The sequence below is a fragment of the Gopherus flavomarginatus genome, chromosome 5 (assembly GCF_025201925.1).
Source record: "Gopherus flavomarginatus isolate rGopFla2 chromosome 5, rGopFla2.mat.asm, whole genome shotgun sequence".
In the NCBI taxonomy this organism is placed as follows: Eukaryota; Metazoa; Chordata; order Testudines; family Testudinidae; genus Gopherus; species Gopherus flavomarginatus.
The window spans coordinates 7,059,185-7,072,644 of NC_066621.1; the positions used below are offsets into that span (position 1 = coordinate 7,059,185).

The following is a 13,460-nucleotide window of genomic DNA, read 5'->3' on the forward strand; positions in this document are numbered from 1 at the left end:
CGGTCTGGACCATCCATGATCGAGCTATAGGGTCTGTGCTCAAGCATACAACTTCCAGGCCCTTTGCTGAGCACCCACTGCGGGATCTGGCAGGTTGGCAGAGCTGAGCCAAGGCCCAGAGCAGAGGCCTGCACTTGGACAAGGCCCTTCAGAGCTTGGAAGATCATTGGCACCAGCAGGAAGGCAGCCCAGGTTCAGTGTCACATGGAGCCTGGCAGCTGCTGTGGGGATAGCCCTGAGTGTGAGGCGCTTGGTTCTAATGGACCCTGGAAGTGCCAGGAGAACCACCCCTGCTGCGCCACAGACGTGTTCCAGGCACCCGCTGCCAGCTTGGATCCACGAGGAACGCTGGCCCCAGCCCTGTGGTGAAATGTGCTCATCTGGCGTTGGCGGGGGGCAGAGGCGACTGCCTGCTGCTGATGGGCATCGCTCCTGTCTGGACTGCAGCCGCAGCCACGTCTGTTGCGCCCTGGCCGAGGAACGTGGCCGGCGCTGATAAAGCCCTCAACCTACCCGAGCTAATCACAAGAAACCGCCCAGCGTCTGCCTGAGCTTGGAGCAGTTCTGCTTTACTGGATCTGCCAGGGTCTCGCGTGCACACGTGAGCTGTGGGGAGGGGGGCAGGCAGGAGATGGCTGAGGAGAGTCACCAGTGGAGGAGCTGCCACATTGGGGAAGAGCCCCAAGACAGACCTGTTGGGAGAAGGGGAGCAGGTGTTGTGGGGGTCGAATGCCTGTGAGGGGGGCTTGCTTCAGGAACTCTGCCTTGGAGGGGTCCTGGCCAGCTACCACACACCCCAGTGAGGTGTTGGTTGCACCTGTTGGAAGCTTGCTCTGCCTCCCACCAGCTGGGGCAGCCTCAGCTAAGGACTCCAGGGGTTGGGAGAGCGGGCAAGGGCCAGGCCCGGGTATCCTGCCCGTAGCAGGTCTGCTGAGCAATGGGCTCTATTGCTGATCATTGGGCACAAGGCTGAACCAGGTGGGGGAGGGCTCTGTTGAAAAGAGGCCACGGGAAAGAACCTGTTATGACCCCCTCCCACCATGCCTCCTTCCCTACTTCGGGCAGGGGAGAGAAGATGCCCCTGGAGCTGTCGTGCCCTGCTGGACCCCTCACCCCATCCCAGGCCTTGTGGAGGGGACCACCACAGGGGTGGTGCTGAGCCTCTTGCACTTCTGATTCAGGAGGTTGGGGGAGGGAGGGGATAGCTCCTCCCCATCATGCTCTTCGCTTTTCTTCAAAGCAGGAAACCCCCTCCCCACTCGTGCCTATTTCTACCCTGCCCCCATGGAGTGTTCAGAAACAGGCTCCCAGCTCGGCCAGGCGCGGGGCTAGGCCGACGGGCCAGGATGGAGGTGTCCCATCCTGCAGGGAGAACGCACACAGCCCCACTCGTGATTTGAACGGGGCCATGGCGGTGTCCTGGTGGGGTTGGACTCTGGGCCTTGGGGAAGGTTCTGAAGGGGCCAAGGTGGGCACAGCACTCCACCCCCATACCTAGCCCAATCTGCCCCTCTGGGAAGAGGTGATGCCCAGTCACTGAGGAGCCCCTTGCTCCCATGTGAGTAGTGAGAGGGAAGATGGGGAGGATGGAACGTGTAGACCCCTGGCTGCATGAGCGCTCCCATTCCCAGCAGCACCCCCTGCTGTTCCTCACGCATGCCCCCGTGTGCCAGGCTGAATGTCTGGGTGGCCTGTCCTCACCCATGCCACCTGGCGCTCTCTCTGCTTCCCTAGCCAGCTGCTACCCCTACCTCATTTCTTCTTGGTCTTCACCAGCCCCTTGTCCACCAGGCTGCGGTACAGCTCCTGGATGTAGGTGTAGACGCACTTGGAGTCTGGGACGCTCATGCGCACCATGTCCTCCACCTCCAGCAGTGGGGCGCAGTCGGCATGCTTCCTGCGGAGCGAGATGCCAGGGATCAGCACGGCAGCGCTGCCCTCGGCCAGGGCACTCGACTCGTCCCCAGGGCCCTCGGTTTGCTCTGTCCCCCCCCGGGCATGGCTGTCCCACTGGCCTCCCCTTCCTCCTATCCCAAGCCATGGCCCCTCTGCAAACCAGTGGGCATAGGGAAAGTGGCCCAGGATGTGCCTGTCGTGACGGGATGGGAGTGAAGGGAGGGGACCACGGACCTAGTGCCCTAGAGAAGGGCTTGGTGTCCAGTCCAGGCTAGAGGGTGTGTCCCTGGGGCTGCTCCCGGGCCTGTCCCAGTAGTATCATGCCCTGGTCTGGCTGGGTTTGGCTGCGTGGCTGGGCCCGTGCTGTCAGGGTCACTGAGCTCTGGGCTCATGGAAGGGGGAGAGGGCAGAGCTCCCGGGAGCCACAGGGTGGCCAAGGTGCAGAGGGAATATTGCTAATTAGCTAACAGCCTCAATTATTGGATGCAGCACCCAGCTGGGCCTCATACATCAGCTGACATAGGGTGGGCTGCTACTGCCAGGCCCACCTGGCATCACAGCACCTGCTGCTGGGGAGAGTGGGGCTGGGCAGTGCAGGCTTCTCCCCCTCCCTGGTGTCACAGCACCCCTACTGGGCAACTGCAGATTCTTACTTTGCCTCTGAGCCCCATGTTGGATGTGGAGCAGAGGCCCTTCCCTGGGTGGGGCTGGCCGCCCTGGGCTTTGGGGGTGGGGTGCACTCACTCAGCAGTGGCAAAAGCCAGGGCAAAGTTCTCCCTGCGATTGGCCGGGTCGAGGGCTGTGTAGTCAAAGGCATCAGGGAAGAACTTGTGGACGAGGGCGCAGAAGGCCAAGCCGCTGCTCCAGCTGGAGGAGAAGTTCTGGATGTCCACGTGCTGGCAGCCAGGCAGCAGAGCAGGGGCACAGGGAGGGAATGCCAATCAGCCCCATGAGCACTGGGTGGGCCTCCCCCCCCGCAGCCTCTTTGTGGGCACTGCAGGGTCCGGGGGTGCCCGACCTCGTGGGCTGCTCACCCCTCCCATGCACTAGGAAGAGAGGCTGGGGCAGAAAGCTGGCGGCTGCGTTCTGTGGCTGTCTCCACAGTGGATGGGTGGCAGCACTGTGCCCAGCATGGCAGAGGCCTGCCTGGGGCAGGGGGGCACTCTCCTGCTGTTCCTCCTCTCCATGTTGTAGTCATCACTGGTGACCCAGGGCCTTGGGGCAGAGCTGCTCACCCGGGGATGGGTGAGGGGACCTGGCCCCCCATGCAGCACCCATTGGGCCAGCCACCTGCCCCAATGCTTCCCAGCGGCTACCCCAGCTGCCTCCCCTTGCCATCTTTCCCCCCTGGGCCAGGTCTAGTCCCCCCCATGAAGATCCAGGTGGCAGTGTGCTTGGCTGGGTGTGCCCCTGCTGAGTTATGAGCACAGCAAGCATCCTTGGGCCCCTGCCCCTTCCATTTGACATCCCTCAAACCCCACGGTCATTGAAAGAGTGGGGGAGGGGGGCCGGCTAATGTCTACCCTCCTCTCTACTAGGGCCTGCTGTATGTCCGAGGGGAGGAGGCTGCAGGCCAGGCACCAACTCACCCTTGCCAGCCTCTCACCTCATAGCCACGCGTCTTGGCACGACACCACTCCAGCAGCATGTTCTTGATGGTATTGGCACCTCCTGTCTTCTTGATGTTGGGGGCAGGGCCGCTGGCTGCCCTGCAGGGGGGATGGAGGGGCTGGTGTCACAGAAAGAAGGGACAATGCGTGGCAGTGATTGGCCAGGTCCCCTATCCCTGGGCCTTCCCTCTCTGTCCCACCAGCCCCCAGAGCCTGTGCTGGGCCAGGCGCTGAAGGGGTAAACCCTCATGGTACCCCTGGTGCCACAAGAGCTGCCACGAGTGCTTTGCCCCTAATGTCCAGTGGCAGGGAGTTCCACAGGTGACTAGTACCTCTCCCTACACCCTCTCTTGGTGTGTGGCTCTTTAATGACACTGGGCACCCCCCATTGGTTGACCGACCAGGGCCTCTCCTCCAAGCTCCACCCTTTCGTGTGTAGGCTGGCCCATTCGTAGCCCCTGGCGGGAGGTTAATAGGGGATTGCGCACCCCCCAAATTTCTCCACAAGGTCCTTGCGGGACTGGGCCCTGGGTGCCAGGCGGGGTCGGGTCAGCTCCCTCCGATCCAGCGCTGGTCTCTTTGGCTTCTCCTTGGGAGGTGCAACTCCTTCAGGTGCAGGGCTCTGCACGCTGTCCTGCTGGGCTGTCCCTTCAGTGCTGCGAAGAAATGGGGAGTGGATCAGAGAATGGGCCAGGAAGGTGAGAGGGGGCAGCTGTTCTGTGGAGGGGGGAGATCTCCCTTCCCCAGGCTGTGTGCCTCCACTTCTCTGCCTGGCACCAGGGTGTGTGTGTGTGCTGGGGGCTCTCCCCACCCCTGGCTGTGTGCCTCCACCTCCCTGCCTGGCAGCAGGGGGCGCTGTGCTGGGGGTAGGAGTCCCTTATCCTAGTACTGGGGGCCCCCGCGGGTGCTCTCACCTGGTGCTGCCACCAGGAGCGGCTTCTCGGCCTTGGGAGGTGCCTCCTGAAAGGAATTTACGAAGTGTTTGATGTTAAAAACAATCACCACAGTGGGCTCAACTGGGTATCTGAGATTGGGGGGCTGTGCTGAGGGGGTGACCCTGTGTGAGTGGGAGATGGGACTGGGGGGGGCTGTGCTAGGGGGCGCTGTCGGGGGCATCCCCTCTCTGTATTCTTCCCCCACCCTCATTCCCCAATTCAATTGGCCTTACCCGGTTGGGAGGCCCCAGTCTCCTTCCCAAAGGCAGCGTCCCCTGTGGGGCTGGCCAGCCCCTCGTCGGGGGAGCTGGGTGCAGGCTCATCCCACTCCTCCTCCTCGCCCCCCATCTCTGGGGACAGCGGCTCCTCTGAGGTGCTCCCACCATGCCCCTGAGGGGGGGAACAAAGCCCTTTAACAGGCCCCTGCCCCTCAAATCGCAGACCCTCGCTGCTGGCCCCGGCTCCTGTCCTCCCCCCCATGGCCTCCCCGCCCCCCCCAGGTGAGATTTGAACCCACCTCCCCTGGAGGGTTACCAATGGGGCTGAGTCCCACAACCCATCCCGAGCCCTGGGAGCCGCTCCCTGCGATGGCCTGGGCATGGCATCAGGGAGGGCAAGTGGGCATCCGCAGCACCTTCCGGGCAAGCTGGCCCCCTAGGGAGGTGTGTGTGGGTTTCCCTCCTCCCTCCCATTGCCCCATCTAACCCAAAGGGACACTCACCTCTCTGGCCACGGCACCGTTGGTCCTCTCGGCTTCAGCCTCTTGCATCTCTGGCTCAGCCCCTCCAGCCCCATCCTGGGGCTCAAGCCCAGATCCACCTACTGCCTCCCTCTCCTCTGCCCCAGTCCTCTTTCCACCCTCTGCCCTCTCCTCTGCCCCAGCCCCAGAATCCCCTGCTCCCTCGGCCTCACCATCCCCCTTAGCATCTCTCCCAGAATCCCCTGCTCCCTCGGCCTCACCATCCCCCTTAGCATCTCTCCCAGAATCCCCTGCTCCCCCAGCCTCACCACCCCCCTTAGCATCTCTCCCAGAATCCCCTGCTCCCTCGGCCTCACCACCTCCCTTAGCATCACTTGCAGAAACCCCTGCTCTGGTGGCCTCTCCGCCTCCCTTAGCATCACTCCCAGAATCCCCTGCTCCCCTAGCCTCACCGCTTCTCTTAGCATCTCTCCCAGCATCCTCTGCTCTGGTGACCTCACCGCCTCCCTTAGCATCACTCCCAGAATCCCCTGCTCCCCCAGCCTCACCGCTTCCCTTTGCATCGCTCCCAGAATCCCCAGCTCTGCTGGCCTCACCACCCCCCTTAGCATCTCTCCCAGAATCCCCTGCTCTGCTGGCCTCACTGCCTCCCTTAGCATCGCTCCCAGAATCCCCTGTTCTGCTGGCCTCACTGCCTCCCTTAGCATCGCTCCCAGAATCCCCTGTTCTGCTGGCCTCACCACCTCCCTTAGCATCGCTCCCAGAATCCCCAGCTCTGCTGGCCTCACTGCCTCCCTTAGCATAGCTCCCAGAATCCCCTGCACCCCCAGCCTCACCACTTCCCTTTGCATCGCTCCCAGAATCCCCAGCTTTGCTGGCCTCACCGCCTCCCTTAGCATCACTCTCACAATCCCCTACTCCCCCAGCCTGAATGTCCCCCTTAGCATTGCTCCCAGAATTCCCTGCTCTCCCCTTCTCCCCCAGTCCATCCCCACCCCGAGCCACCTCCTTGGCTCCAGTTCCAGCCACCGCTTCAGCCTCCTTAGCTGTGGCCCCGGGCTCCTCTGCTGTCAGCCTGGGTGCACCTTCCTGTTCCTCCATCTCTGGAAGGAGACAAGAAGCATGTGGGTCAGATGGGGGCAGCAGGGACCTGGATTGAGGCTGTGAGAGGCCCCCAACTGGCCTGCCCAGGGATCAGCCTACCAGATCCCTCCATGGCTCTTTCTCCCCCACACCCCTGAGCCCCACCACTGCCAAGTTTGGGGGGGAGAGGGAGGGCGTAGGAGGCATCGAGTCGTGCTCTGCTGGCCGTACCATGGCATTGTGGGGCCTGTGATGGGGAGCTTACATCAACTCCAATGCAGTTCTTTTTCTTGGGGGAATGCAGCCTGGGGGAGAGATTGGGCAACCATGGTGTGGGGGGAGGGGGAACCTGAGAACACAGAGCCCCCTGACATGGGGGGCAGATTGGGGAACCTTGGTGTGTGGAGGGGAGGGAGAATGGGGGGCATACAGACGCCCTGGTGTGGGGGAGAGATTGGGGAAACCTGGGAGGAGAGGAAATGGGGGCACACACAGCCCCTGGTGTGGGGGAGTTGCTGCAATGGAGGGTCCCTACAATGGAGGGTTGAACCCAGGGACCTTGTAGGGGGTATGGAGGGGTGCCGGGAGCCCCTGGTTTATGCAATGAGCTTGGCCAATACCAGCGATTGTGTGACTATGCAGTAAATACTGTAGGACCTACTTAAACCCAGGAGAGCTGGAGAGGCAGCCAGGGAGAGGACCCTTGGGGCTGGCTGTGCTGTCAACCCTTTCAAGTGGAATAGGAGGCTAGGCTGAATGCTGGCCCTTTAAAGCAAGGTGCCCCACCCCCAGTATACAGTCCTCAGGGGCTGGAACAGGCCTCTGACTCAGGCACCAAACCTGCAGCAGGGGGAGGGCACCTTGGGTAGGGGGCAGGTGACCCTCTCCTCAGTGGCTAAATATACCCCTGACATTTACCGCTCTGCCAGACCCAGGGAATGGGGTATTCATCAACCGTGGCCCTGCCACCCCCCTGTGGTAAACTGCCTGCAGCTCCGGACTTCCACTCCAGCTCTGCCAGTGCCCCTTTATAGCGACCTGCCACCCCCTGCTAGCCCAGCTCTGAGCTCCCCCCAGCTCTGCCAGTGCCTCTCTACAGCGACCTGCCACCCTCTGCTAGCCTGGCCCTGGGCTCCCCCCAGCTCTGCCTGTGCCTCTCTATAGCGACCTGCCACCCCCTGCTAGCCCAGCCTTGGGCTCCCCCCAGCTCTGCCAGTGTCCCTCAATCCCAACCTGCAGCCCCTGTTATTCCAGGCCTGGGCTCCCATGAGCTGCCTTTGATTCAGATGGTCTCCCCTAGTGCCTGAGAGAGGAAAGGGGGTTGAGGTGATTCCAGGGGCTCCCCCAGTGCCTGAGAGAGGAAAGGGGGTTGGGGCGATTCCGGGGGCTCCCCCAGTGCCTGAGAGCAGAAAGGGGACTGGGGTGATTCCGGGGACTCCCCCAGTGCCTGAGAGCGGAAAGGGGCTTGGGGCAATTCTCGGGGCTCCCCCAGTGCCTGAGAGCAGAAAGGGGACTGGGGTGATTCCGGGGACTCCCCCAGTGCCTGAGAGAGGAAAGGGGGTTGGGGTGATTCCAAAGGCTCCCCCAGTGCCTGAGAGAGGCAAGGGGGGTTGGGGTGATTCTGGGGGATCCTGAGCCAGAGGCAATGGGCAGTGGACCCTCTCTGCACCCTGAGCCCCATAAGCCAGGGCAGGGAGTGTCTCCAGCCTGACCAAGCTCCCCCTATCGGAGGGGTTCATTCAATGCCCCACTTCCCGCCCCCCTCCAGCTCTGGGCCCTCCCTGGAGTAGGGGTGCTGGCCAGGGCTGCACCCACCTGCTGGCTGCTCCACGGGGCAGGCTGGTTCTGGGCTCAATCCTCTTCTGTCCCGCTCTTTGTGTCACCACCCTTGGCACATCCCCCATCCCGGGGCAGTGCAGCCTATTTTTACCAGGAGAGGAACAGGTGCCACTTTCATTCACACTCCTCCACTCTGCTAGCTCCCCTGGTCCTCTGGGGAGGCGGGGGTAGGGGGACCTCCACTCTCCCAGGGTCACATGGATGAAACCCCCTGGGACGAGCCTGGGGGGCTAAGGGGGGACCTCACCAGGCAGGAAGTGCAGCCACTAACCCTGGCAGGGGACCCTTGTGCTGAGAGGTAGCAAATGGGGAGTGAAGCAAAAGGACAAACAGCCACAGGGGATCCCACCCCGACAACACCTGGAGCTCTTCCCTTCCCCACCTCAGGGTAGTGGCTCCACTCCAGGGAACACCAGCCATCCAGCTTGGCACCCCGGGGCTGGAGCTAACAGAGCCATGGGGAGTGCAAGGGGGACCACAGGGCCTCTCCTCTCTGTACTGCTAGGGGTGCCCAAACACTGGGCAGGGTTGCCCTCCTGAGCCCGTGAGATGCAGGCGCTTGGCTGCTGGAGCATCAGGGATTTGGGGGTTGCTCCCCACTGCCCAGGCAACCAATCAGGAAGGAGACTGCCCCCCCCACATCCTCGTGAATGTCTCTGTGGACCATCCAGGCCACTCGATGTAGTACAACTGGTCTGTTCCCAGTGCAGCTCTGGGGCCTGGCACATCAACCCAGCCAGACACTGGGGTGCTAGGCAGTCACGTGGGCATCATCCATGCGGCAGAAGGAAAAGACGGGGTAGATTCCACCTAGTCCAGGCCCCTGGGTGGCTCCCCTGCAGCCATTCCCTGCCTCTTTTGGCCTCTCAGGCTCAACTGTGTCGCTGCCTCCCTTCTAAAGACAAAAGCTCCGTGCTCTTGCGGGTAGAGCCAGGAACTGGGAGTCAGGAGAACTGGGTTCTGTCCTGATTTTGAGCTTGGGCAAGTCCCTGCCTCGTTCTGTGCCTCAATTTCCCGGTGTGTAATATGGTGGTGGGGTGTGACAAACCGGGCATGCACACTGCCTAGGACAAGCTGCCTGGCTCTGTTTAGCAGGAGGCTCAGACCATCACTGGCTCAGAGGCAGATGCCCCTTTCCACATAAAATTGGCAGCAGCAGAGACAGGCACCGCCACAGGGCCATTCAGCCCAGGGCATTTGTAGGTGGCGGGTAGGTGGTAAGACTGGCAGCCAGGGTAGGGCACGTTCTTGTGATGTGTTTGGGGGGGCGATTGGGCAAGGCCTGCTCCAGCCCCGCCGGCTGTGGGGTCAGCCCCAGGTCCCACACTGCAGTGCCGCCGCTTCTCTCAGGGGCCCATTGTGGGAGGTGCTGCCTGGGGTCAAAGGGAGAAAGTGTCTGGTGGTGCCCAGCATGATGGTACAGGCTGTGTCTGGGCTCTGGCAGCTCTGTTCCTGCTCCAGGTACAGGGGACTCTGGGGGCATACCGCAAATAACAGCACAGCCCCACTGTCTGCTGGCTCTCACTGTGATCACCCCCTGACCCCCCCACAGCCCTTGTCGCCCCACTGTCTGACAGTCCTCACAATGAACCCCCCACAGCCCTTATTATCCCAAAGCCCCACTCCCTGACAGCCCTCACAATGAACTCCCACAGCCCTTGTCACCCCACAGAGCCCACTGTGATCACCCCAACCCCCCCCCAGCTGCTCCCGTCCCTGCTGTCCCCGAAGCCCTGTAGGCTCCCCGCCTGAGGGGGGCTGCCCCAGGGGGCCTCTCTCCTTCCCCTACACCCTCTCCTCCTCCCGTGGGGGAACCTAGCCCTCCAGGGGTTCTCAAACTGGGGATTGTGACCCCTCAGGGGTTCACAAGGTTATTACGGGGGGGAGGGGACGCGAGCTGTCAGCCTCCACCCCCAAACCCGCTTTGCCTCCAGCATTTGTAAGAGTGTTAAATACAAAACTCGTGTTTTCAGTTTGCGAGGGGCGTCGCACTCCTAGGCTCGCTGGGTGAAAGGGGGCCACCCGCACAGAGGTGTGAGAAACTGTTCTAGGCTCATTAGACATCCGAGCTTCTCTAGCAACAGCTAGATCTCTATGGTTACAAGGCCACGCCCATCAACTCGTCTGTTCTAGCCTGGGTCCTTCTCCAGCTCTATGGTCTAATTGGGTGCCCCGCCTTCCTCGGGAGTCAGCTCCTCTCCGCTCTAGCTCCAGTCCCGGCACCTCTCTATGGTTTGGAACAGGCCCCGCTAGTCTCCTGCCTGTTTCCTCCCGCTCTCTGGGGGAGCTGAGTCCGCCACATGCCGGAAGTGGTTCTCCCTCGCCCACTCTATGGTACCTTGGAGGAGAGCGGGGCCCATCATGCCGGAAGCGCCTGTTCCCCACGTGTTTCCGGTTGGCGGCAGGGCTGGGGAGTGTCGCGATACATCCAGGAGAAAGGGCCGGCCTGGGCCTGACCTTGCGGGGGAGGGAGGCTGTTGACCCCTGACCGCGGGGCTCAGTGATCCCCCGAGGAGCGCGGCGGGTGAGGGGTCCCCGCACAGGGCCCGGGGGAGGGGGGTTCAGCTCTGAGGCGTGGGACGTGCCCCCCCCAGTGCATTGGCTGGGGTCGGTTGGCCAGGCTCGGCGGTGGCGTCCCCTCGGGAGTGTGTAGGGTGCCCGCACTGGGTGGGAGGCTGCCCTGGGGGGAGCTGCACTGGGTGGTGGTGGTAGGGGCTAGGGGCTGCCCTGGGGAGTGGAGTTGCCGCCCTAGGGGGGGTGGGGGACTGCACTGGGGAATGGGGGTGACGGTAGGGGATTGGGGCTGCCCTGGGGGGTGGGGGGAACTGCACTGGGGGATGGGGGTGACAGTAGGGGCTGCCCTGAGGGGGTGGGGGGAACTGCACTGGGGGGAAAGTGGCGGTAGGGGCTAGGGGCTGACCTGGGGGGAAGGTGGCGGTAGGGGCTAGGGGCTGCCCTGGGGGGGTGGCGGTAGGGGCTAGGGGCTGCCCTGGGGGGTGGGGGGAACTGCACTGGGGGGAGGGTGGCGGTAGGGGCTAGGGGCTTCCCTGAGGGGGATGGGGGGAACTGCACTGGGGGGACGGTGGTGGTAGGGGCTAGGGGCTGCCCTGGGGGGGTGGCGGTAGGCGCTAGGGGCTGCCGGGGGGGGTGGGGGGAACTGCACTGGGGGGGTGGCGGTAGGGGCTAGGGGCTGCCCTGGAGGGGGGGTAGGGGGAACTGCACTGGGGGGGTGGCGGTAGGGGCTAGGGGCTGCCCTGGAGGGGGGGTAGGGGGAACTGCACTGGGGGGAGGGTGGCGTTAGGGGCTAGGGGCTGCCCTGGGGGGGTGGAGGGAACTGCACTGGGGGGTGGGGGCTGCCCTGTGGAGTGGCGTTGCTGCCCTAGGGGTGTGGGGGGAACTGCACTGGGGAAAGGGTGGTGGTAGGGGCTAGGGGCTGCCCTGGGGGGAGGGGGGGACTGCACTGGGGGGTGGGAGTGGCAGCTCTGACAGGCTCTGTATGTTTCCAGGAGCAAGTCACGGCCTCCCGCCCCAAACACTGGGGACCCAGTGCTGACTTGCTGTGCGATGGATCCGCTCAGGGCTCAGCAGTTGGCAGCCGAGCTGGAGGTGGAGATGATGGCTGACATGTACAACAGGTAATGACCCCATCATGGCTGCTCCTTGTCAAGGGCAGGGTCCCAGCCCCCCAGAGTGAGGCTTGCTGGGGTGTCATAGGTTTGAAAGCCAGCAGGGACTATTGTCTTCATCTAAATTGGAAGGAGTCTGGTGGTACCTTAAAGACTAACAGATTTATTTGGGCATAAGCTTTCGTGGGTAAAAAACCCACTTCTTCAGATGCAAATTGGAGATAGTCCAAGGAAGAGCCCCAAGAATAATTAAAATATGCCTCCTAGTGAGAGACTCCAGAAGCTCAGTCTATTTAGCATAACCAAGAGAAGGTTAAGTGATGACTTGGTAAGTACCTATGTGGGAAACAGACATTCAATAATGGGGTGTTTAGTCTAGCTGAGAAAGGTCTAACATGATCCAGTACCTGGAAGTTGAAGCTGGATAAATTTAGACTGGAAATAAGGCGTCAGATTCTAATGGTGAGAGTAATTAACCGTTGGAACAACTTACCAAGAGTCGTAGTGTATTCTCCATCGGTGATGAGTTTTAAATCAAGATGGGGTGTGGGTCACAATGAAGGGAACTGGCGGGCTATGGGCGTGCTGGAGTTGAGGACTGGAACATCAAAGGGCCATGGGTTGGGATTGAGTAGAATTGGCAGAGCCCAGAACTGCAGTAGCAGGGGCTCTGGATTGGGATTCAGGGGCACTGTCAGAACTGCGGGCAGGGTGTGGAGAACTCAGGGCTGGGATAGTAGTGGGGTCTGTGGGGAAGAGGCAGGACTGCGGTCACAGGGGCATCTGTGTATTCTCATGCTCTCCCCCTCTGTGGTCCAGAATGACCAACGCCTGTCACCGGAAGTGCGTCCCTCCCCACTACAAGGAGGCAGAGCTCTCGAAGGGGGAGTCTGTGTGCCTGGACCGTTGCGTCTCTAAGTACCTGGACATCCACGAGCGCATGGGCAAGAAACTGACAGAACTTTCCATGCAGGACGAGGAGCTGATGAAGAGAATGCAGCAGGGGGCGGGGCCAGTGTAGGGATTTCCTCTTGAACATGGACAGCATGGACGACTGGCCCAGTGGCCCCACCATTGCCTTCCGGACTCAACCCTGTGCCCCCTGTCAATAAAACCTCTGCAGTTGTGTATGAGCCAGGTCTTTGCCTGCAAAAACATTTCAGAGAGCTTGGGCTGGGATACACCAATGGGATGTTCCATTTCCCCCTCCCACTCCTGCCTTGCTCCATCCCTGCATGGATAGGATCCCAGTTCTGCCCTGTCCAGCTGACCTTCTCATTTAGCAGGCCAGTCTAAGTCCTTTTACTGTGTCATGGGAGGAAAGGGTTAATCGAAGTCAGTTCCTGCATGGGGAGCAGTTCTGCAGGAGGCCAGGTTGGATTCTGGCTGCTTTTTCTTCTGCCAGTATCCCAGTGGAGCTCTAAGGGGCGCTGTGCTGCTGGGGCAGGGGTATATTTTCCTGGTGCACTGTAAAGCTCAGGTTCTCTTCTGCTGGGCACACTAAATTCCCTTGGCACTTTCACTGGGTCGGTGTGTGACTGGCAGGGTCCTGATCAAGTCTGGATAACTTCCCCTCCCCTCCAGGTATCCTTTCACTTCCTGTCCCAAACTCCTAGTGGAGGGATGTCGCTCTTCCTCTTTAATCACCTCACCCCAGAGGTGGCTGCAGATCCATGCGTGCCTGTGTGAAGAGCTTGTCTCTTATTTCAATCAACTCATCCTGGCAAGCACAGGTGGCTGATGGTGCATTGTGTGCCCACTAGGGGGCATG

General features: G+C 61.7%; 2 protein-coding genes across 4 annotated transcripts; one reads left to right on the plus strand and one right to left on the minus strand.

Annotated features, from left to right (window-relative positions):
• Window positions 1-548: 548 nt before the first annotated feature.
• On the minus strand, window positions 549-8,138 carry SMTNL1 (smoothelin like 1). 3 transcript variants are annotated; one of them, XM_050954348.1, is made up of 11 exons: window positions 8,040-8,138; window positions 5,885-6,244; window positions 5,741-5,788; window positions 5,163-5,500; window positions 4,675-4,831; window positions 4,421-4,466; window positions 3,995-4,162; window positions 3,503-3,605; window positions 2,641-2,792; window positions 1,752-1,897; window positions 549-692 (listed from the first exon to the last, which is right to left on the minus strand). In XM_050954348.1, the coding sequence occupies exons 2-10, from the start codon at window positions 6,240-6,242 to the stop codon at window positions 1,753-1,755; spliced, it is 1,515 nt and encodes a 504-aa protein (XP_050810305.1). In that variant the 5' UTR covers window positions 6,243-6,244; window positions 8,040-8,138; the 3' UTR covers window positions 549-692; window position 1,752. The 3 variants fall into 3 exon arrangements, with proteins under 3 accessions (XP_050810305.1, XP_050810304.1, XP_050810303.1); XM_050954347.1 differs by having other exon boundaries at window positions 5,741-5,836; XM_050954346.1 differs by having other exon boundaries at window positions 5,741-6,244.
• A 3,395-nt stretch (window positions 8,139-11,533) lies between these two features.
• Window positions 11,534-12,822, plus strand: TIMM10 (translocase of inner mitochondrial membrane 10). Its single transcript, XM_050954428.1, has 2 exons — window positions 11,534-11,698; window positions 12,509-12,822. Exons 1-2 carry the CDS (start codon window positions 11,628-11,630, stop codon window positions 12,708-12,710), a joined length of 273 nt encoding a protein of 90 aa, XP_050810385.1. The 5' UTR covers window positions 11,534-11,627; the 3' UTR covers window positions 12,711-12,822.
• Window positions 12,823-13,460: the final 638 nt, after the last annotated feature.

What these genes read in the sequence shown, in the direction of transcription:
- SMTNL1 (XM_050954346.1), bottom strand. Translation starts at nt 6,242, where the DNA reads ATGGAGGAACAGGAAGGTGCACCCAGGCTGACAGCAGAGGAGCCCGGG. An exon ending in ACGGTGCCGTGGCCAGAGAG is followed by an intron (nt 4,832 to 5,162) that starts GTGAGTGTCCCT and finishes TCCCCCCCTCAG; the next exon opens with GGGCATGGTGGGAGCACCTC. An exon ending in CCAAGACGCGTGGCTATGAG is followed by an intron (nt 2,793 to 3,502) that starts GTGAGAGGCTGG and finishes CCTGGCTGCCAG; the next exon opens with CACGTGGACATCCAGAACTT.
- TIMM10 (XM_050954428.1), top strand. Translation starts at nt 11,628, where the DNA reads ATGGATCCGCTCAGGGCTCAGCAGTTGGCAGCCGAGCTGGAGGTGGAG. An exon ending in ATGGCTGACATGTACAACAG is followed by an intron (nt 11,699 to 12,508) that starts GTAATGACCCCA and finishes TCTGTGGTCCAG; the next exon opens with AATGACCAACGCCTGTCACC.